The following is a 24,759-nucleotide window of genomic DNA, read 5'->3' on the forward strand; positions in this document are numbered from 1 at the left end:
CTCCTTTAGTTCAGTCAGGACAATCTCTGCATGTCTTAAGGTCCTGGAAATTCCATTTTTGTATATAATAATAAAGAAAAATCAAAACTGCATTCGAAAGAGAAATATGTGAACATATATGTACATCCTTTGAGAAACGTATGCACTGGAACGAGAAAGACTTTTTTTTTTTTTTGGCTTCATTTTATTTTTTATGTGAAACTGTATTCTTATTACCAGGCCCACATGGAATCTGCAACCCAAGAACACCGCAGATTTTCGCATAAAACCCTCATTCACAAAGTTCTACTGTACACATCACGTGACCCTTGTATGTGTGTTTATTAAATAATTGTGGCTAATTTGATTACATTCAGCTACAAATAATAGGGTAACAATTAATAATTGCAAAAAATTATTTTCCCTATTAATGTTTTTTTTTTGTCTTGTTTTCAGTAAAAACATATTTGAAAGAATGTCTTAAATTAAGATTTGTCTTTCTTCTTTTAAGCACTATTGAAAACAATAACAAATATTCAATAAATATTATTTCAAAACAAAATTCTCAATGAATCCCAATTACAAATGTTTGCTACTCAAGTAAATTGATCTTGTTTTAAAGATATTTCGATAATTTTTTACTGAAAACAAGGCATAGGCTTTGTGTGCATCTCGCTGCAAATTTCTGCCACGAATCAGCACAGAAAATGTGATAAGTCGTCTGCAGATTCCGTCTGGGCCGGCCTGTAACTCGTTGGAGAGCAGCGGTACTTCTCCATTATGTGTGCAGTTATGTGGGAGGCTAAAAAAAGGAAGACCACTCTGCCATCGGTGGATGGGCGGGGCTGTGTACATGGTGGGCGGTGCTTACAGTTTGTTTTAAAGGCTTGTGACCAGCTGCATTTGTCCCTCTCGTACGTCCCCCTCGGGGACACAAGCGTCTTTAGAGACGGGGATGATGAGGCCCTCGGTACTGTCTCTGCTCATCTGATAATACGCGTGCAGCTGTTGGCCTGACCCCAGGTTGGGCATGCTTTTATAGTAAACGTCTTCGTTCGGACTGTGTTTGGATGGCGAGAGGTCCTGGCCAATGTCTAGGCTGCTCTCTGAGAACGGCGAGTCTCTAAGGTTTGGCATGCTGGTGTACACCGAGTCTCTGTTGGGGGAGGGCAAGGCGGTTTCGGCCGGAGGAGGGAGCTGGTCGATGTAGCTGTGGGGTTGAGAAGCTTCCATGTCGGCCCTCGCTCTCTCCTGCGTGTGGTACAGGAGCGAGTGAGTTCGCTGGGGGATAAGAGGGGCACCGAGCGTGCGGGGATGCGTGTGGTGCAGTCCCAGACCGCCCATCTCGCTGTCCCCACCCACCTGCACCAGGGACGATGTCTCGGCAAACACAGGTTCTCTGATGATCCCCGCCCCCTTTTTGGTGCCGATATGGGACTCGGCAGCCCTGAGGTTGTTGTGAACAAGCTCTGAGATGATCATCTTCTCGAAGGCCGTGTCATTGAGACTGAGCCCGCAATCCACCACCTGCACGCCATCGCTGTAGTTATGAAGAGAGTAGCTGTTATTAAAGTTGCCGTTGAGTGGTAGAGTACCGAACGTGTTCGTATCTCTGCCGCTGGTCACCGAGTGTCCTGCAGCAACACAAGAGGAAGACAAACATTAGATCTCGCAATAATCAGAAACAAACAAAATCTAAAAGTTTAAAGCTGTTTAGGACCTGCATTTGAGTCAAATGCAGAAATGCTAAAAATCTGGGAACAAAGATTGAAAGCCTTTAGAACTGTAAGGAGACTGTAGAACTCACTAAATAGTTCCCTGCAGAAAGTGATTTTCTTGTTCAGTATTCTTGACTTGTTTTCTAGTACAAATATCTAAACATTTCTAAATCAAGATTCATTTACTTGAGAAGCAAAATAACTTGAGATATTCTTGTTTTCAGAAAAAAATCCCAAAAATTACAGAGCCCTTTATATGATATGCAAAAAAAATAATATATATATATATATATATATATATATATATATATATATTATATCGGCCACAATTTAACAATTCGTTACCACGACTTGCAAATACATCAGCAGTTTCAGCACGTTTGACTTATTCCTTCCCTCATTTTAATTAAATTGTGCGCACAATATAATAATTTGTTTCCTCAATTTAATAAATCGTGGTCACATTGTAATGATTCATTCCCTAGTTTTAGTTAAATCAAAATGAGGGAACAAATTAATTCAAATTTGTGGCCAAGATTTACTAAAGTGAGAGAACAAATTCTTAATTTGTGGGAACAAATTCTTAATTCATGGCCATGATGAGTTTTTGCTTAAAATCTGCCAATGGGGTCAGAAAAATAATCTTGTTTTCCCTTTGAATTAACTTTATTTTTCCGACCATGTTAGTAGATTTTTTTTTTCTTGTTTTAAGCATAAACTCACTTAATTTTGATACATTTTCAGAAAACAAGTCTAAATATCTTGTCATTTTGCCTCTCAAGTAAATGTATCTTGATTTGAGAATGTTTACTTATTTGTACTGGAAAACAAGACAAAAATACAGAATAAGTGTTGCACATCTATGCGAATGACTCGGAATCCAGTTTAACTAGCTGCTAAATGCGTTTAGTTCTGCTTGGATAAACGTTGTGGAGCAGCAGTTCTACAGCCCCAGCAAAGTATGCCAGATCCACTTCATCTAGGTTTGCCTGACCCGCCATACCTGATTTGCATAATTTCTGTACTGAATGGACAGGCACAGGCACAACTTCATTCTTTGTGAATTCCTCCCAATTTGAGGTTCTGAATTTTTCCTCAATCAAACAATTTGTAAAAATTTACAATGACCAATTTCAAAACATTTTTGTTTTAACTACATCCTAAACAACATTAAAATCAGTCAGTAGGCTTCAAACATCACAGACACGAATGACAGATGTGTATTCACAGATGAAAGAGCGATGACAGTCACAGAATTCATCAACATCAGCTTGTATTTGAAACGGTTAAGGCGGTGGGGTGAAGAGTTTGAAAGTAACGGAAAAAAAAGCCCCCAAAAAAACAAAACCAAAACACAAACAGCCATTTTTCACACTACAGAGAGTGAATGAAAGTGAAAGCATCCAACAGACAGGAGAGAGAAAACTCACTCTGAACAACTCACATCAAGTCTGTCTGTTCAGGCCAGCAGACCTGAGCGCTGCTGATGAACAAAAAGAACACAAAACAAAAAGGAAAATGATTTATTGTAAAACATGATGAGATATCACTAACAGAAAAAAGGAAAAAAATCAAATAAAATTACAACGTTAGCGCAAGCGAAGGATTTAGCAAATTAAATTAACATCACAATTAAGGCCTTTTCCCTCTGTTAAATGTCACAGTTGGGTTTGTTTGCTGGACTGGAGTTTATGTGGTAATTTGAGCTCATTTGCGCGCTGGTAAATGGGTGGCCGTCTGCATGAGCTACGATAATCTTTAACTGAATCTTATGAGAGCCCACCGGTGGGCGGTTCGGACACAGCCATTCTCAGAACCTCTCCACAGAAATGACAAGACAAAGGAAGCGGATGGCAGATGGGAACAGAAGAGGGACAGTAATTTGAGGAAAGGGAGTTTAAAAGAGATTTCTGCTGGATATTGAGACAGAAGGGCTAAAGTAACATGAGGGTTTTTCTCTGACAGAATTCTTCACCAAACTCGTAAACAGCAGAGAGATGTGGAGGGTAACAGAGAATATACAGTGGCCCCAAAAAGGACACTATTTGGACACTCTAGCTAACAAATTAAGTAAATTAAAAAAAAAATGAATTTGCATTAGAGCTGCACGATTAATTGTTAAATGATCGCAATCTCGATTCAAACATCCATGCCATCTTATTCCCAAATGACAGCGATTCTCCTGTGTCTATTAAACCTTTGACAAAATCACACCAGAACATTCAAATCTGTGTTCGCTGCTTCTGACCCAGAGAAAGTCGTTAACTGCACATTATACAGACTGGCCTCAACATCTGTAGCCAAACTCAAAAGAAATTTTTTGAATAAATCCAACCTAATGTCCAACGAGACCGTATTTAACAAAGAGAGAAGGCGACTGCTTTCAGTAAAATCTCCATTCAGAATGATGTGTGTACATTTAGACTTTGAAAAATATTAATTGTGTGTGCAATGTACATGCATCGTGCCAGCATCCCAAAGTTGTAAATGCAGAGGTGATGAAAGTATTGTTTCATTGAGAGCAACATTTCCTCATTTTAATGATTTCTAAACCATGTGCTGACAATATGCGGATGATCTGTTAATGGCCACTGAGTGTGCAAGAGTTGTGCTGATAAAATAATGGTAAAACAATTACATTTGATGGGCAAATTTAAAACGGATTGCATACTTGTCTCTCTGTAGGTCACTGAGTGTGTGCAGGAAAGGGAAAGAGAAAACAAGACACAAACAGTTAACAGTGTCATGTCACTCGAAAAAATAAAAAAATAAAGTTGAATTGCTGTACATTTGCTTGCTTAAATATAAATATTAAATACATTAAATTAAATAATCTTGTGTGTATCACAATTGTCTCATAGTGAGGGAAAAATGGCTTTACTCTGTGCTGTAAAACACAAACTGAGAACTACAGTTTTAATCTCTGAGCAATGGATCAATTCCTGTAGAAGAGGAACTGTCTGCAAGAAGGTACATTTTCTGTTTTTATATGTAAATGTTAAACGATCTGATATATTGGAATGTTTTCTCATCACAGAGGGTCTGATACTACCTAGTACTCTGATAATACTCATAGTGCTACATAGTACCACATGAACAGAAGGGCAAAAAAAAAGGGTAACACTTCTTTTTACAGTACAGTACTTACGTGTACTTACAGTGTACTTACCTAGAAAGTACTGGCTAATATAAGGTAAGTACAGGGGCTAGGGGTAGGTTCAGGGTTAGTACCTAGTTATTACCCAGTAATTATACTATAATAAGTACATAGTAAGTACATGGGTAACAGGACTGTAAAAGGAAGCGTAACCAAAAAAAGAGCAGTGTATTAGTAATCACACCTGGAGAGTGAAAGACTGGCACCGTTGGTGTGTTACATACGATAGTTTCAGCCAGTAAGGTGTTGTAGGGGTTATTAGTGCCTTGTGGTCTCAGAAGAGGGTTAGTAAGAAGATAATTGCCCGTCATTCCTAAAGCGACAAAAACAGAAGAGGACAAATAAGATTATGACCTCTAAGACGTCTATTTAATTTGTCCTAAAGATAAAGGTATTGATGAAATAAATGGATGTGTTTGATCTGGAAGCATGTTTATTTTATTTTATTTTATTTTATTTTATTTTATTTAAATTAGCATAGCTGCTTATTTATGTAATTTCATTGTAACTAATTACTAATATAAAATCAAATGGTAACATTTTACAAAAAAGGTTCATTAGTTAACATTAGTTAATGCATTAACTAATATGTACTAACAATGAGCAATACATTTGTTACTATATTAGTTAATCTGTGTTAATGTTAGTTCATAAAAATACAGCTGTTCATTGTTTGTTCATATTAGTTCACAGTATATTAACTAATGTTAACAAATAAGACCTTGTGATTTGAATAATGTATTAGTAAATGTTGAAATTAATATTAACTAAGATTAATAAATGCTGTACAAGTATTGTTCATTCTTAGTTCATGTTAAGGTAGTTAACTAATGTTAACTAATGAACCTTATTGTAAAGTGTTTGGACATCACCAATTGTAAATGTTAACAACATTTGTCAATGATAGGCTTCATCATCCTACATACAGTAGATCAAGCAGGTCCGGAAACGGATGGATGAATATTTGTCAGTGGTAAAAAAAAGAAGTAAAATTGTATTCGAAATGTAACTACTATACTGGGCAGAACTTCTTACTAATTCAAAATCTCTGCTAAAATATTCTATGATAAACATTATTCAAAATATATATATTTTTGTCCATATTCATTTTTTTTGTGATATGAATATTGCAAATAAAAACGGTCATTGTTGTGTTCGTTTCTGAAGAGAGACACTGAAGCACAGAAAGACAAATAGCTGTTTTTTCTCCACCTTTGTGTTTTGTGCTTGAACGCGTGCATTAAAAGCATGCGGAGTGTTTTAGAGCAAGCCAAAGCAAACGGCTCTGAATAATACAACCTTACCGCAGGTCAGCTAGAGTTGAACATCATCTTCTCATCACATGCATTTCAGCCCTGGCTAAATAATAAATGACAGTTTTTTTTTTTTTTTTTTTTTTTTTAATCCTTGAAATAGCTGACCGAGGGCACATTTTCTACTGACTCACTACTGTAGCTGTGTAAAACAGGCCCAAAAATGACTTTCTGTGTCTTTAAATGAACATTAGTCGTTTCATTTTCCATTAAAGTCAACATGAAATCAAAGTTGACCCTATTTACATTCTCAATACATCAGTTCCTGATGTTTTTGTAAACGATTCATTGGTCCATGTAAAAGAAAAAAGAAAATGTTTGGCATCATAAGCTTTCATCAAAATGTAATAACTTGCTTTGCTTCTGAAACGACTTTCCTTTTTAGCTGATGACACCAATCCCTCTTATTTCCCCCCCCCCCCCTTCCTTCCCACCACCTGTCATACAGAGACCCATTTTCACCATCTAATTAATTCGCTATCGGACAAATATGTCACATCACATTAGTAAAAGGGTTGCGGACGCTGTTTCATGTTGACTTTAACTAAAATCACATATGAGTGGTTTAAAATAGATACTCGAGCATGTGTTGATCATGCTCTTCTCAAGCTTATCAATTAAATGAACATCTTGTTTTACGTAAATATCAATCATATTTAAAATAAAATGTTAGGATTGTAAAGAGATCAAATATATTAAATAACAATTCACTAAAAGCATTTGATATTTTATTCGAATTGAAAATGGTGAGTTCATTAGTGCAGAGCTTCCAAAATTATTGGATGTTAAGAAATTTGATTAAATTGGATGTAAAATTAAATAGAATATTATTAAATATGGTCAAAGAAATTTAATTAACATGAATGACTGATTCATTTAGTCTCAGTCTGTTAGTTAAGTTTCCATGAAACAGAGATGAAATGAGTTTGGGTGTATGACTGACCTTGGTTGAGGGTTGATGTGCTGTTGATGTCTCCTGAGATGAAAGAGGATTCAGACTGTTTTCTTACTGTGTCATTCCACATTCTTCTGATTCGACTCTGTTGGATGAACAAACAGCCGTGAAACATTGATCACTATCTTTGGGAGGGAAAAGTGCATGTTACATCGACTTTTTTTCCCTCATATGTAGTGACCCATATGTAGTGAGTATGTGAATACTTTTGGACACTTCAGTCGTACTTATCTGTTCCAATGATATTCATGCATTTACAGTATAACAAAATATCAAGTTAAGTGGCATCCATCTATCCATCCATCCATCCATCCATCCATCCATCCATCCATCCATCCATCCATCCATCCATCCATCCATCCATCCATCCATCCATCCATCCATCCATCCATCCATCCATCCATCCATCCATCCATCCATCCATCCATCCATCCATCCATCTATCTATCTATCTATCTATCTATCTATCTATCTGTCTGTCTGTCTGTCTGTCTGTCTGTCTATCTGTCTGTCTATCTGTCTGTTATTGAATTTTTATGTTTGACATTAAACGTTTTTTTGTTGATTGGGACTTTGTGGACACAGTATTTTGTTACAATGTGAAAAGTTAAAGATTTTAGATTATTTAAAAATGTAGACCAGCATATATTTCCAAAAAGTATATAGTTTCTTTTTATTTTTTATTCATCCCACTAAAAAGGGGATATTTTAAACATAAATGTTACATAAGATGCTGGCACATCATAATACAGCTTAGAAAGTAAAAATTATTGTATACCAGAACCCTATCTAAACATTGTACACAAATATTATACACAACTATCGGTATGATTCACTATATGATACAATCCATCATAAAGACTTTGATATAAAATCTCTAAAATATGTCTGCAAAAAAAAAAAAAAAAAAAAAAAAATACTTAAAAGATCTGTGCTGCAGTACTGGAGCAGATGGAAGCACTCAGAGAGTTTCAATTCATTCCAATAGGAAATGTGTCTTATAACTAAGCGTCACATTAAAAGCCGTTGAAAACAATGGAAATTGGGTCAGTAGTGTTTGTACCTGAGTACCAGAGGAATAGCGAGCGCTTGTCCGCGTTGTTGAGGTCTTTGTGGAGCTGTGCGAGCTCTCTGTCGTGATCCCGCTACAGCAGTACGTGTGTCGGAGGCATTTGCTGTACTCTCTCCGAACCTGCAGTTTAAAGGAACGTTTCTTTTTTTCCAAGTGAACTTTCAACATGCACTTCTCGTTAAAACCAACCGCTGCCACGGCTCTGGTAGAACAACATGTATCAGCGAGCACTTACTTTCTTCTGAAGCAGGCAGTGGAAGGTGAAGATAAACATGCCCTGGAAAGTGTTGAAGATGGTGAAGAGGTACGCTAACACAACGGATGACTCGCTGATGAAGAACAAACCAAATGACCAGGTCAGGCCCAAGAGACACAGCAGAGCAAAGCCGCCCATGACCCACGACCTTAGAGAGCAAATAAAAGAGAAACAATGAGGCGTGAGAGAGGGACATTTCCATCCAGCAGAGAACAAACATCATTACAGCATTGCATCTACAATATTAGCAAAAGAATACAAATCAAACACGGGTCCTGAAAATCATTTGGACTGACATCTTAGGCACAAGTAGATGGGAAATGCAGTGGAACATATCATTGAGAGGTTAATCAATCCCATATGAAAAGGGGATTATCATAAAGAAGGTTTAATCAGTATTGAGGCAGTGGAGTGTGGAGATTTTTTTTGCATGCCACACTACTGGGTAAAGACGCATGATACTGGGCTGCATTCAGACGGAGGGGGAAGAGAAAGAGCAGTAATCATCTCTGATTGGTCCATTTTAGTGGAGGAGGCGCTGACAACAGGTCTCGGCTGGCTAAGGAACCAAAGAGATAGAACTTGCTTTCATCAGAGGAGAAATGAGAGATGAAACGAGAAACCAAAATATGAAGATTTGAAGGGATGAGGAATAGGAGGGCTTTGGGGTATAATGATTTTTTTGAGGGTACGTCGGTATAAGCGCATTGAGATCTATAAAAGAGGAGCGTAACGGATAGAGCTAGAGATGCTTTGATTATAAAATTGTGTCCAATACGGATAAGCCAATAGTTATTCTCATGGTATGGCGGGCAACCGATAAATGATAAATAATAAAATACGGTAACACTTTATTTTACAGTGTCCTTGTTACATATGTTACATGTACTTACCATAGCAGTAACAGTAAATAAAAGTCAATTATGCATAATTACATAAAAACTAACCCTCAACCAAATTCTAATCCTACCCTAACCCCATAGTAAGTACATGTAGTTAATATTACTATATAAATATATAATTGCACTATAACAATGACACCTTAAAATAATATGTAACCTAAAATACTATTGTGTCTAGAAAGAAAGAAAGAAAGAAAGAAAGAAAGAAAGAAAGAACACACTAAAGAATTTATAAAATAATACTATTCAATATAATCTATTTTTTAAAAGTTTTAAATGCAAAAGCTAATTTTTACAAAACAATATTATAATGCCTTAGTAGACATATAGATGATGCATATACATTTTGCCATAAGCTAAATATTTAATTTAACAGTGTTATTAAATGATTAGTGTTATTAAAGATAAACTTTAAGTGAGTGCTATGACAGTAAATGTAATCTAAATGTAAAATATATGTAAAGTCAGCAGTTAAATATGCAATACTGGTCATTAAATACAATTTGGAAGATAGATGGATGGATGGACGAATGGATGGATAATAGTCATAATGAGTGGTATGAGTGGTTTGGCATATGAGGGTTATAAGAATAGGAATATATCAGGTTGGCAATATGAAGTGTATGAGTCGGTATGAGGAGGTCTAAGAGTTGGAGGGTATGATGAGGGGATAACATGAAGGGTGAGTAATAGGAGAGTAAAAACTCTTATGGGAATTAAAGGGATACTCCACTTTTTTTGGAAATAGGCTCATTTTACAACTCCCCCAGAGTTAAACTGTTGAGTTTTACCGTTTTTGAATCCATTCAGCCGATCTCCGGTTCTGGCGGTACCACTTTTAGCATAGCTTAGCATACATCACTGAAGTGGACAAGATAGCATTTCTCAAAAAAAAATGACCAAAGAGTTTCGATATTTTTCCTATTTAAAACTTGACTCTTCTGTAGTTACATCGTGCACTAAGACCGACGGAAAATGTAAAGTTGCGATTTTCTAGGCTGATATGGCTAGGAACTATACTCTCATTCCTGCGTAATAATCAAGAAACTTCACTGCCGTACCATGAGTGCAGCAGGCGTAATGATATGACGCAGCGCCTGAAAATAGTTCCGTTGTGTTGAAGGAAGGTGGCCTATTTTCAGGCGCTGCGTCATATCATTACGCCTGCTGCACTCATGGTACGGCAGTGAAGTTTCTTGATTATTACGCAGGAATGAGAGTATAGTTCCAAGCCATATCAGCCTAGAAAATCGCAACTTTACATTTTCCGTCGGTCTTAGTCCACGATGTAACTACAGAAGAGTCAAGTTTTAAATAGGAAAAATATCGAAACTCTTTGGTCATTTTTTTTTTTAGAAATGCTAATGGTCTTGTCCACTCCAATGATCTATGCTAAGCTATGCTAAAAGTGGTACCGCCAGAACCGGAGATCGGCTGAATGGATTCAAAAACGGTAAAACTGAACAGTTTAACTCTGGGGGAGTTGTAAAATGAGCCTATTTCCAAAAAAAGTGGAGTATCCCTTTAAGATTTTGAGGATATGAGGGTATCAAATTAAGATGTACAGCAATTTAAGACGGTCCAGGCGGAATAAAAATGAAGAAAGTTAAGCCACAGAAAGACAGACAAACAGATAAGCGCGCATGAGAAGCACAGAGAGAGACGGCGCTTCTGGAAGAGCCCAGCAAACAGACAAGAAAATGACAAGGGGAGCAACCATGAAGCTGTGGCATAGATGTCTAGCTAACGCTCTTACTTGATAAATGGTTTATTATCTTCATAGCTAGAGAGCATGGCCAGCAGAGGAGAGAGACAACATTAGATCAGGCAAATCAGTTGGATTATCATAAAAGTCCAAATGTAAGAATTCTGAAGTTAAAATGCAAATGAGGCTGGACAAAAGAAAAAAAGTGTTAGATTATGTCCTCAGCTGTGTACAAAACAAAATTATTTGAATAAATGTCCCTGCCCAGGTTATAAATTCTGAAAGACAACATGAAACTGCATCACAATGTATTTAACTTCCATAATAATAATAATAATATATATAGTGTTCTATCAGTTTTTGATTTCATGTTGTCTTTAACACACTTGATGATTACATGACAAGACTTTTCATAAAACTTTACCGCCACTGTAAACGTTCTTTCTTTTTTTTCTTCACAGACACCCAAGTGTATTTAATTTACGGATGCTGCATTGCCCTATCTCGGATTGTAAAGGGACTAAAGATGGTTCTCTCAGGCCAAATGTGCCAGTACTCTGCCTTTTACACTATTTAATATGGCAGTAATGTTTTATGAGCGACATAAGTTACGGTGTGCTGTGAATCTTACCCAGGCAAATCAGAATTATAATAGCCATCACAGACGCGATAATTACTGGTTAGGGTAAGAGAACAGAGAGAGAACAGAGAAAGAGAAAAAAGGACAGAGAAAAAAAAGGGGGGAAATGGGAAACAGAGAAATGAAACGAAATGCTGCAGATTAGCTTGCTGAACATGCATCATGCTGCAATGAGCCCAGAGTTTAGCGGCTTGTTTCATCTCGCCCTGTGGTGATGGGTGGAGAGAAATTTAGACAGCATATGGCCGACACAATGCCTGTCAGCAATATATTTGTCTAACGTGTTAGTCATGTTTGCATCATTGTTAAATCTAATAATATATGCATATTGCCCCTATGGTTGTGTGCTAAGTTTGAAAGATCACATTAAATGCAATCAATGCCATATATCAAACCCAAAACATATAAAGGCTATTTCCATGAACAGGGTCCATGGGTAAGTAAAAAAAAATTGTTACCAAAATTTGGGACATGGCTTAAGTTTTAAATCTTGGTTTTAAACAGTTAAAACCCTTAACAATAAGGTTACATTTCTTAACATTGTTTAACTATATTAGTTAACATGAACTTACAATGAACAATACTTCTACATCAGTTGTTATTCTTATAGATGTTAATTTCAACATTCACTAATACATTTTTAAAAGTTGTATTTCTTAAAATTAGTAACAATGAACAATTCTATTTTTTGCTAACATTAACAATAATTAATAAATGCCTTTAAAATATATAATTCTTTGTTAATTTGTTAGCTAATGCATTAATAATGTTATCAAATGAGACCTTATTGTAAAGTGTTACCAAATACCAATTATATTTGATCTTTTAATAACAAGATTGAATAGTTGAGCTTGATGAATGCAGTAAACACTCAAATTTAAGGGTACAAAATTGGTCTACCCTCCTTGCAGTAAAAATGGCCCAGATTATGTTACTTCTTCCCTGACATTAAAGAATGTTACGTTTTTGTAAATTGTGTGGTATAAGTACTCATTTAAAAAAAATATTTTTTTTTTGATGTTTAACCATAAAAGGGGATAAAGACGTTTAACATTTTCAAGCTAGCTACTATTTTAACATCTAATTGTTTTACAAGCTTTTCTTGGAATGCGCCATAATCATTGGAAACACATTGGGAAAAGACTAAAAACGTCTTTAAAAAAATCACAATTTCAAAACAATAAAAATATGTCATACATTATCAAATAGAACCAGTAAGACATGCATTGCCATGCCAGCAAAAAGAACCAAAAGAGTTGTGTGGTCAACCAGCAGACTTTTTCTGTTCTTTTCCGCTACAGAAAGATATCTCCCTCTTAGCAACAGGAAACACATGGAAGTGCTTTCACTGTCTTTACACACACACACACACACATCTGAATTCACTCCGCAAGCAGACTCTGAATACAGGGAGTTGTTCCAAAAAGAGTTTTGTGGTCACTGTAAAGGAGGAACAGCACTGAGCCTGTCTCAATCATTACGTGCCTCTCTGGCCATCGCTCACATTAATAGACGCTGTGCACCTGAAGAGAATAACATCTGTCTAGAGTCCATCTGAATCCCTTTAGTCGATGCACTTAAATTCATCCAAGCAAAAACGACAGTGTTGTAGACGCTACATTCGATGTAAGCAAGGAACAATGTCTGTTCCCATTCTGAATTTTCGATTAGCAGTGGTGCTACTTCTTAGTGTGTGGCGGCACACTTTGACTCCACATGAGCTGAAATATCGTGGGGAAAACAATGAGACTTACTTGATGTTCTCCAGCCGGCTGGAATCAGGTTTCAGCGATGTAGAGTGTTTCATCATTTTGTACATTGTGATGAGCAGGAAGATGAGATTGAGCTGTGCAAAAGCAAAAAAGAAAAAAAAAAACATTTGTTAATAAACAAAAAAACGAAACTTAAAAGATTAGATAAGTGTAGTTTTATTGGGAACATTAATTGAAAACAGCCATCTAAGCATCCCTTCAGCCAGTGCCTAATACAATAACCATCTGGCATATTGCGAGACAAAGCCAAGATGACTGGCGCCAAATACAGTGTCACTATATATCAATACAAGAATACAAAAACGCAATAAAACCGTTTAACTGCAGAATGAAAACACAAACAGTTCAGAGAACCTCAGAGACCACACATGGAGAAACGGATATTTGAGATTTCCTCAGGGGAAAAGAATATAACTTTAAGGAATATTCTGGGTTATTACGTATACAAACATCTACGGACCGCATTTGTGGCAAAACATCAGAGGGAAAACCTCCCTCAGTATGTGAAAATGCATATTTACAGTGTTACACTCAGTGGAAGCAGCAGGGAATCATTCAGCACTGCAAATACATGTAAAATACACAACTATCACTGTTGCGAGACTATAACTGTTACAGTGCACGCAGCATCATGGGATTTGCGTGTTTATTAGTTTGACTGGTTGAATTGTGTATTGATTATATTCCTGTTCTGGACATTTATTTTACATTTTTTTTATTTAGAGTCGAATATATTTTCTGTGGTTATCAACCACATGCATTCCACATATATTGTCCATATATATATATTAGGCTATTAAAGTAAACATATTATTTTGTAAATATATTCTAATTAAATAGTAAATAACCTAGAACAAATAAGTTTAATCTTTGCTCAGTGTACAAGAAAATACATTATAAGATAAATGACTAGAAATGTCCAAAGTGTTCAGAATGTTAGATATAAAATGTAAAATGATTTCAGATTCGAACAGTTAAAACAACTCACTTTTTAAAGCTATGCATTTTGCAAGCACAAATAAAACAAACTGAAATGATTTTATCTGCTAAATACGATAGTTGTATAAATGTTTAATGGCAATTGTCTGCTAGACTTGCAATTGTAGGCTACTTGCTATAAACACAGTCTTATTCAGTCTTAAATTAGTTATTAATTAAATAATTTTTAAATAGTAAATAAGCCAGACAAAATTCATTTATTCTTTGCTCAGTGTAGAACAAAAAATACATTATTTACTCACCTAAACATTCTGAACACTTTGGACATTTTTGAGAATTTATCTCCTATACGTCTGTTTCATGTCAAAAGATAAACATTACACTTTTGAAAGCTAAGCATTTTCCATTTATTTACACAAATATATATATTTTTTTGATAGTTGCATAAATGTTTATTAGCAATTGCCTGCTTGGACTATAAATAACTAAGAATATTACTTAAAATGAGTTTGATTTTTGCTCAGCGAAGAAATAAGACAGTTTTAGGAGAAATGGTGTTTAGCTAGATCTACAAAATGTCAAATTTCTGACTTTAAATTCTGTCCAAACTTTTAGTTAAGTAAACAAAAGTCTCCTGTATATCTGCCTCATTTGCGAATGTTAAAACATTCAGGGGCACTGAAGACAAACACTCACACACACACACACTGTGAGAGGGGCTTTGTAACAACCTAAAGTAATTCATTGGTCATACTTTGTCACGTACTGTGTAAAATGACTTCCCAAAAGCTACAACTATGTGGGACAACTATGTGGTGACGGAACATTTTCTGGTATAATCCATTTTCTGGAGCATAGACAGACGAGGACGTAGTAGTCTATCATTTGTGGCCGCTCTCATAAGTGGCGGTGTCACCAGCTCAAACAAGCTCTTCAGTTCGGCTCCTTGTTCGGGTGCACAAGCTCATCATTCTGCCATCAAAACAGCGATGGCGATCAATAACGCGCTGCTCGTGCAATCAAGCACCGCGGCTTCTCAGAGACAGCGCGGCGAGAGAGAGAGAGAGATAGAGAGATAGAGGAGGGGGTGGTGGGATTATACCTGGTTCTTGTGGCCCCTGCGCCCGAATTTATGAGCACAGAGCTATAAAAGGCCTCTCACGCCGCCAGAGCGCTGACAGTGATCTGATGAGACGAGAGGAAGTAAGGACGCTCAGCAGAGGGAGAGGTAACCTAGCAAGGCAGCCACTACACTCCTAAAGCTCCTTGTTCCTGCCCGTCCCATGGGCTTCCTCCATTTCGGAAAGAGCTTTTCCTGAACAACCCCCCCATTCCTGAATCATCACTGCTAGCCAAGCAGAAGACCCTCAACTCCACTCTGGGACGCTGGAGATAGATGTATGTGTGTGTCCGTACGTGTGTGTGTGCGTCTTGAACTCCGATTGAACCAGATTAAATATTTAAGGTGCAGATGGAACTGTCTGCATGATGCAAACGTGTCACAGTCCAAGCGTGTTTTAACGTCACTCACACGCACTAATGGTTCCCGACCACTCATTAGCTCAATGTCCTGGTTTTCATGGATCTCATATGCCTGGTGCCCCAGAGCCGAGAAACCACTTTTCTACCAAAATGGTGGTGGCTCTCCTGCCTCAGCCAGTGCTCGACTGGTGGATACGCAAACTTTTCTCAGTACAACTGCTCGCATTTTCCACCAGGTTTTCACAGACTCATATATAACGTGTCTACAAACAAAAGGTCTTTGTTTCCCAAATGTTATGTTAATCTTACTTGGAGTTTTTATTCCATCATAAGCTGCTTTTGATAGAACGACCAAAACAAATTTGTTAAAATGAATTCATACAAACTATATTTGAAAATGAAATCATTTTAGTCAGACATAAAAAAAGAATAAAGACATGTATGTCCTTTAAATAAAATAAATGAATCAAATAGAATCAATTAAAGAAATTAGAAATAACAACTTTGCTGAATCGTTTTTACAGACCAGTTTATACAGTTCAGTGCTGGTCTAGCTGGTGGTCCAGTATGGTCTTTCAAGTGAATCTATTTGACTGAGATATTCAACTTAGGCTTATTGAAAATATGTGCCTCTACTTACATTTCTGCACTCTCCAAAAAGTACGTATATATACAATTCACAGCAGTTTCCAGCTGAAATGACCACTAGAGGCAGCAGGAAAATGCCAAGAACTTTTCCTCCTTTTCACACAAATGATGAGCATGGGGATTATTATTTATTAATAAAGACTTATTTTTTGTGCTGTTCCTTGCACAATACTACGTCATGTCCTCAAAGCGCTTTTACAATAGCATATGATTTGTAAACTAATACATTTTGATGTTTCCATCACACAACCAGCTCAAAATGTATGTTTTTTCTAGCATAGTAAACTTGCTCAGAAGCTCACCCAGTATAGAAATAAACTAGAGATGAGGAGCACACAAGTCTTGTGCAACACGAGTCAGGATAAAAAAAAGCTCAAAAAATTGAAGAAAATAGCTAAAATGGCAGGGTTGCTTCAACAAACGTGTTTTTATCTCACGTTTTGTTTTGTTAACACAATCGGCTAGGTATAAGATAGGGTTTGGTGTACATTTTTTGACATCACTCACTGGACATTTCATTTCTGAACTGCTGTGAAATGTTCAACAATTAACGTGATAAAACTTTGCTAGATTCACAATCATCTGTTTTGGATAAAACTGAACACGCTTTTGCTGCCACTCATTCATTTGGACATTTCACTCACTTGACAATGAAAGTGTAAGAGGCAATATAATATCAGTATTTCGAAATGACGTCACAGGCACGTATTTCTAATGCACCTGGGTTGAAGGTAGTCTTGCTGGTTAAGATATACAACCGCACACATGTTGTTTGAGACCAGCAGGTTTTAAAGCAAATGAAAAGCCAACATTTCTGGCTCAGAATCGCCTTTTCTGTGGTGGAAAATTGTGCAACGCTCCCATATTAGACACCAGCTCATGCGCCCTATTGGTGGAAAAAGGACTAGATTAGCTGTGAAATTCATGGAGCTCTACATCGCTGCAGGATCGGGCATGAGGACGCTGAAAATAGATGTGGTATAATGAGAACCACAATGGGCTTCAACTAATTGAACAGGATCACACCATTCTTTCCCTCTGCACAGCGAAAATGGGTGAAACTCTGAATAATGAGACTCGCACTGGCTCTCTCATTGACAAGGACAAAGCCAATCTGCTGAGAATCAGGGGTCGGAGGTCAGGGGAAACCTTGGTCCCGTGTTCCCCTGAGAGGCTCTGGTCTTTGTGCTTTATCTAGCATTGTCAAGCAGCCTGAGGACTACGAGTCCTGCTTGCTGTCCGAGCAGAGCACGCAACAATAAATCAGCTTCATAAAGGGTCACAAGCGCCCTGCCGCTGATGGCTGGAACACGTATTCTGATTATCAGCAACACCGTAAACACATACATCACGCTTCATCCAGCGCTGTAGCAACTAACTAAGCAGATCTTTGTAGGACTTCCTCTAAGAGTGGCTGCGAAAACATGCATCGTTTGTAGTATTCTACAGCCTGTCAGCATCTTTAAAGTCAGATTAACATGTCCAGACATGTTAAATTCCATTTAAAACTACTTAACAGCCAATTGATCATTATTTTTTAAATATTATGCATGCTTTATAAATATTAAGCTTTTGTGACCTCATATTAATTGAGAGAATATATTAAATATTTGTTCTTACATTTGTCACTCCAGAGAATTATTTTTAATTAACTATTCAATGTAAAATGGTAATACAAAAATGTTGAGAAATCTCTTATTCCAATTTGTTTAAATTCAAGTGGCAAATCACATTTCGTTTTGTCAGATTATTTTTGTCAGTAAATTTGGAGGTACGTGTGACATACATTATATCGGCCTTGGTCGACCACTAAATTGCACTGATCACATGAATAAACTGATAAAGGTCTGCAAATTTTCTTTTTTTCTTTTCCTGGTCTGCTCTTAAATTTACTCTATGGTTAGGATGCCATTAAACAAACTCCATTTAAACACCATGGAGAGAAAAATCAATGTTTGTAAAATTCACATTACTGCTAGATTATTTTATAGTGTTTGATTATTAAAAGCAGACATGGATGTTTCCTCTACAATTGTCTCAGGCCACTTCTCTAATTGCCTTACAAATTTGATTGCGGCACGGACCTGTGTTCGAACCGTCTGTGTGTCTTTAAATCTGTTCTCAGCTAAAACCTAAAGGCTTTCCAATAAACAGAGCTTCCATCACTGTTCACCCCGGCAGGAAGGTATCACCAGGTCTGTTTATATAACCATAAAGGATATAATAAAGTCAACCCTCCACAAACATCTCTACTTGTCCTTCCATTTTCAGGAAGATGACTTTTTTTCATCCAGAGATTAGAGGGCAAACAAACAGCCAGACAGATGTGAATGCCACCTGCTAGTCTTTCCATCATGCAGACTCTCTCTGTCTTTGTCTCTCTCAGGCCTACTTCCTCCCCAATCGAGTCTGAGGCTCTAATCTCTTAGTTCGGAAATAACAGCACGTTTAAACTGCAGATGCGTCAATTTTGTAGTGTCAGTGGGGGTCATCATCTACCTCTTTAAAAGGTTGAGTCAGGAAAAAACGATATATTTTTTATATTTGCATTATTTGACATTGCCGTTTTTTTTAATACGCATCCCGGGGGGTGGCTGTCTCGACCGTGTAGCTTGAAAGCGCCCTGCTGAGTATCATTTGAGGATAATGTTGTGCTTTAATGCCACGTTTAAAAAGCTGCATCGTATCAAAACGATTCCTTAGAAGAGCAGCATTTCCGAACCTCTCTGCAGGCCGCATTGACTGGGTCTGCCGAGACTGAACCGATCTAAGCAGAAATCAATGGGCTGCAATCTGTTGAATAAGACTGAAGAAACAAAGGAAGGTTTTTTTTTGCACAGGAGGATTCTGTCAATTACTTTTTAAACTGGGAGACAGTCTTGCACTGTACAGAAATATTCTCTTTCTTGTTCTTTCACCTGACACATGCATTCAGCAGTCTATCACACACATGTACATAAACAATCTTAAGCCACGAAAAGGTCAGTAGATACTGAACACACCATAATAATGAAGGTGACGGGTCCAATGAAACTCCAGATAAAGTGATTGTCCATCCTGAGCCAGCATCTGCAAAGAAGACATGTTCACAGTAAAAGGAATGCAACAAAAGCAAGCAGTTTACAGAAAACATGTCCAAGTAATCCTGTTATTTAAGACAAAAGCTAGAATTTCAACATGTTTTTTTTTAACAAAAGAAGCTTGCCTAAGCAAAACTCATAATCAGTGGAGTGTTGTGGGTAAAACCCAGGATGTTGCCATGCGGTTGCTAGGGTGTTCTTGGTGATTGCTTATTGGGCCAGGTCAAAAGAGCCCATCCTTTTTAGATACCACTCATCATTTTGCATTACGTAAATGTATTTTTTTTTCGTCTGTCTTATCATTCACCAGGTGAAAAATGGAAGGCTGATCAACTATTGAGCAAAATTATCTTTTGAGAGAATTGACTATAAAGAAAAATTACTATAGAAGAAGACAGTTTAACCTATTATAATGCCCGCCTACTGGCTGCTTTGGCCCGTCCCCAGAGATCAGTTGGATAAGTGATTTCGCAATATCTAGCGAAACACACTTACATGGGTGGACTTTCAATACCAACGCCATAGATACTATAAATATAATAGTTTATGGTAAGTGACGTTACATATCCGACACAATATAAGTGGTTGACTGGGCCAGCTGACCAATTAGATCAGACTGGGCTAGAAAGGTGGGTTTTAAAGAGAAATAAAAGGGGTACTACAGGAATGCACAGTATGGGATAAATAATGTGTTTTTAAATCATGTACATGTAGTCTAGAAGACCATATATATATATATATATATATATATATATATATATATATATATATATATATATACGTATATGTATATAGTCACACTGTGACTGTATATTAGCACTGTTTGTTGTTTGCTTTTGGCATCTGATAGAGCATTGGGACCTGGAATCTGTGACGCATGACATCAAACTTAACAAGCAGATACTTGCATCATAGTGTGAAATGCATTCTGACACATCTTGGAATGTATTAACGCATGACATCAAGCAGTTTTTGCATTCATGTTCTTGCATAGAGAATGTTTCGGGCCTTAGGGTTAGGACTTCAAATCCTTCACCTTAATTATCATATTAGAGATGCTTGCCTTTGAAAACAGTGGGAATAAACATGCACACCGAGGATAATATCTGTTACTGAGACAGGCTTGTGAGGGTTACGTTACAATGTTTTGTATGGGTTGATTCCGCATTAGTTTATTAAACGTTGCTCAAAGACCGTAATTTCCTGTAATGGATCCAGTTTCTCTAGAGTGCGACTTCCAGCAGGAGACACTGATCATATAAATTGTCGATGTTACAGCGCTCTAAGAAACCAAAGACACATCTGAGACAAATGCAATGCTACAAGCATCACTTCCATACCAATATAAACTAACCTAAAGCAAACCACTGCGCTCAGTATTAAAAGACAGTGACGTGGCAGGCAGGGCCGGCACACTTCCACCTGTTTATGTGTTATAAGCAGCAACCCAAGAGCCCATGCAGGGCTGAAGCACTGCCATTAATCTGCGTAAAAGCCTCTTTCTCATGCGGCCCTCGTCTCCGTTAGAGAGCATTTACAAACAACAGGTCACCAGAGACTCTTTGAACAAAAGACACTAACGCATGCAGCCTTGCCTGGAAACCGCATTTTGTACTGTAAGGCATCCTCTGAAGACTTTTTGTGTGTGTGTGTGTGGTACCTATGGAACCGTTAGAGTGTGGTACACTCCCGCAGACAGCATTGCATTTAAAGAAAAAATCAAAGAAAATGTTCACTTACACTTTCTTGGTCCCGTAGCTCCTATAGTCTACAGCAGCCGACACGCCCACAACCACAGCGGGGAGGAGGTATCCTGCCATGTAGAAATACTTCCTGCGTGAATATTCGCTCTCAAAGACCTCCACCAGCATCAGATAGAGCTGAACCCCCTCCAAACACATCCAGGCGAAAGACGCCAGAAAGAAGTAGTGCAGTATTCCTGCAATTATGGAGCAGGCCATCTGTGGGACAAACGCAAGGGTCAAAGACAAAAAAAACTAGAATATCTAGTTTGAAATGCACATACTAAGTAAAAAAAAAAAATGCATTCATGTTTTTTTTTTGTTAACATTTTAGAACATTTTAAAAAAATGTTTTGATGCAATGCCTCTGTTTTGTAAGACTTTCCGAAATGTATTTCTGTATTTTACATGTATTTCTTTATTACAAACCATGTACAGTTAAATTACATTTTGACATGTACATTTTAAAGTTTAAGCCCCACAAAGGGTTTATAAAAATGATTTCAATTCACACATTTAAAATATAATCATTGTATATGTGAAATGCATTCTTTTCTTTTACTAAATTCCAGACAAAAACTGTCAATGTATATTTATGTTGGTTTCATACTTTTATAACACTTTCAATGACAGTTTTGATTTAATGGCTCTAAAAATGTCACATAATGTAACCAGCAAGTACACAGCCAAAAGTATGTGGACCCCCATCTAATGAATGGCTTTGGCTGAGCCCCTTAATACCAGTGAAGACAAATCTTAAATCTATGGCATAAAACGACAGTCTAGAGAATTGTGTGCTTCCAACTTTTTGGCAACAGTTTGGGGTCTTTTCTGTTCCAGGATAATAATGCTCCTTGCAAATAAATTGACGAGAAATTGTTTACTTGTGTGGAAGAACTTGACTGTCCTACACAAAGCCCAGACCTGAACCCCACTGAACGCATTATCCCCTGGTTTCACAGACAAGGCTTAAGCCTAGTCCTATAGACTACAATGCATGTTTGAGCTGTTTTAACTGAACGCAACTTGCACTGGCATATCTAAAAATATGTGTGCCATTGTTTTGTCTCAAGATGCACACCAGTAATGTTTTTGTTTTTCCTAGGGCACGTTTATAAAAGCTACTTAAATGTCCTAATTAAACTAAGGCCTAATCCTGGCTTATTCTAAGCCCTGTTTGTGAAACCTGGCCAATGTATAGTAATAGTATATCTTATGTTTAAATGGGGGAAAATCCCCCCAGACGTTATGTTAAAAAAAAATGTGCAAAGCCTTCCCAAATGAAAAGGGAGGACCAACTACCTATTATCATATTCTTTGGAAATTGCTTTACTGTTTATATATATATATATATATATATATATATATATATATATATATATATGACATGATATATTAGTATTCAAAAATATTATATTAAAAAATAAATAATTTCATAAATAAAATATTAATGAAACTATTTTTTTTTTTTTATATATATATATATATATATATAATACCATTTTTTCTTTATTCCTATCTAAGGACACTTAAACAACCTTGACATTTTTTGTTTTAAGCGTCAAAAAAGAAGAAAAAAAGAAATCTTTTAAATAAATGCTGGACAAAAAGTGTCAAGTTACTGACTCACAAGCATCCAGTAAGCCTGAAAAACTATAATTGTGTCTAAATGCAGCTAGAATTCTCTGGAACTTCAAAAATTTGTTTTGGATGTTGTGGACACGTCTCAAGACATTTCCATGAGACTAGCTGAAAACATCACATCCATTCAAGGTAAGGTTACCCTGGGCTCCGTCATGTCGATTCCGATCAGGAAGATGAGCTCAGCAATGAAAAGGTTGATGCATAGGTTCTTGTGGATTGTGTTCCTGTCACTCTGTAGCCCACGGAAGAAACAGAAGGTGAAGATGCTCATAGCCAGACAGATGAGGGATACCACGATACCCACACGACTGATGACGCTCAACAACAGCTCCTGCACTGCATCTGCACCCTGAGAAACAAACAAACAGAGATGGAGTGAGAAACCTTAGATGCAGATCACATTTACCAACTGAGTAAATTATAGAGGGCATCTAATGAAAACAATTTTCAGTTATACTTTATTTTAAGGTGACGTAGTTATGTACTAACTCAGATAAGTACTATTATCTGACATATAGTACTATTATCTACATATACTTACTAGAGAGTTACGGTTAGGGTTTGGTTTGGGGTTAGTTACTTGTAATTATGCATAATTTACTGTTATTACTATAGTAAGTACATGTAGTAACGTGTAATTTCGCCACCTTAAGATAAAGTGTTACAGAATTTTCCTTTCTCTTTTGAAATAAAGAGCTTGATGTCTAGAAGATATACAAAATATAACATCCAACAAATAATTTACATGTACGTAACAACCAAAAAATAAACAAGTACAAAAAAATAAAAAATATTAAAACTGATAATACAGCGAGACACATTGCCAATTACATTACATTCGATTTTCATGATTAGACAACTTTATATGGTTTTGATTTTGCGATTCCATTTGGCAACACTAGTGGAACAAAAATGTCAGTTTTAAACCTTTAACAGTTTAAAACTAATTCGAACTGTTTTTGTTTGAATGAACATGTACTAATACTAAAAGTGAACTAAAAACTTTTAAATAGGGCGGTTTGCAGCTGTCTGCAACCCAGCGAGTTATCCGTTCGTATAGCGTTTGGCTTAGAGAAGCAGATGAGTGTTGGCGGTGTCTATTATAACAGCTGGGTTTCACAGTAACGCACGGACAAAAGCTTAAATATTTATGAAGATCACATCTTACCAGCAGCTCTCGATGAGCCATGAGCACTGCAAAGTTGGTGAGATGACTACAGGAGCAGGTGGTGTGACTTTTATTGGCGTGGATGAGTTTGCAGCCCTGAGTGGACCAGTATCCCATCATGGTTCTCTCGGAGTAGTTCCAGAAAGAGCAGTTGGAGTTATAGTAATGCTGCATCTGTAATCGACAGGAGGAGACAGAAACATTCCTCATGAGTTAGCAGATGATAATAAATTGATATTTAGTAGCTGTCCCTCTGATAATGGCACCCGCGCATAAACATATGAGAAACAGCATTGTAATTCACTCTGACTGTTGGCGTTCATTCTTTCGCAAATGATACGGTGGCCATATCAAACACTCTTTTGAATGCGCAGTGTGTGTTCTCACATAAACGACTAAAGAATCTAATAAGGTTAAATGACTGCGAAATCTAGCATGGGACCATTGATTATATGAGGTGCTAACAGGGGGCAGAATGGTTTGAAGGCATGTCTGTGGAAATCACACAATTACTTTGATAGAGAGCAAAAATCAAGCCGGGTCTCCTCTGGGAGTGTTCCTGACACTTTAAAAGAGAGCGAGATGAT

The 24,759-nt window shown here is 37.0% G+C and overlaps 1 protein-coding gene across 41 annotated transcripts in view; it reads right to left on the minus strand.

Moving 5' to 3' along the window:
• Positions 1-499: 499 nt before the first annotated feature.
• The window catches only part of adgrl2a (adhesion G protein-coupled receptor L2a), a 116,353-nt gene continuing 92,093 nt past the window's right edge, over positions 500-24,759 (minus strand). For 4 of the 41 annotated variants that reach the window (XM_056244355.1, XM_056244353.1, XM_056244384.1 and 1 more), the window contains 10 exons: positions 24,173-24,346; positions 23,144-23,353; positions 21,359-21,579; positions 19,541-19,607; positions 13,452-13,543; positions 8,430-8,598; positions 8,186-8,314; positions 7,111-7,207; positions 5,039-5,167; positions 500-1,613 (listed from right to left, as the gene is read on the minus strand). In XM_056244355.1, coding sequence (XP_056100330.1) covers positions 859-1,613; positions 5,039-5,167; positions 7,111-7,207; positions 8,186-8,314; positions 8,430-8,598; positions 13,452-13,543; positions 19,541-19,607; positions 21,359-21,579; positions 23,144-23,353; positions 24,173-24,346 — 2,043 coding nt within the window. In that variant the 3' untranslated portion in view covers positions 500-858. Of the gene's footprint in view, positions 1,614-3,127; positions 3,181-4,368; positions 4,387-5,038; positions 5,168-6,158; positions 6,214-7,110; positions 7,208-8,185; positions 8,315-8,429; positions 8,599-11,108; positions 11,136-11,688; positions 11,734-13,451; positions 13,544-19,540; positions 19,608-21,358; positions 21,580-23,143; positions 23,354-24,172; positions 24,347-24,759 lie in introns of those variants that run through there. The other 37 variants (XM_056244379.1, XM_056244360.1, XM_056244359.1 and 34 more) reach the window with 26 other exon arrangements.

The sequence above is a fragment of the Rhinichthys klamathensis genome, unplaced genomic scaffold, assembly GCF_029890125.1.
Source record: "Rhinichthys klamathensis goyatoka isolate OS25496 unplaced genomic scaffold, OSU_Roscu_1.1 h1tg000968l_1, whole genome shotgun sequence".
Classification (NCBI taxonomy): domain Eukaryota; kingdom Metazoa; phylum Chordata; class Actinopteri; order Cypriniformes; family Leuciscidae; genus Rhinichthys; species Rhinichthys klamathensis.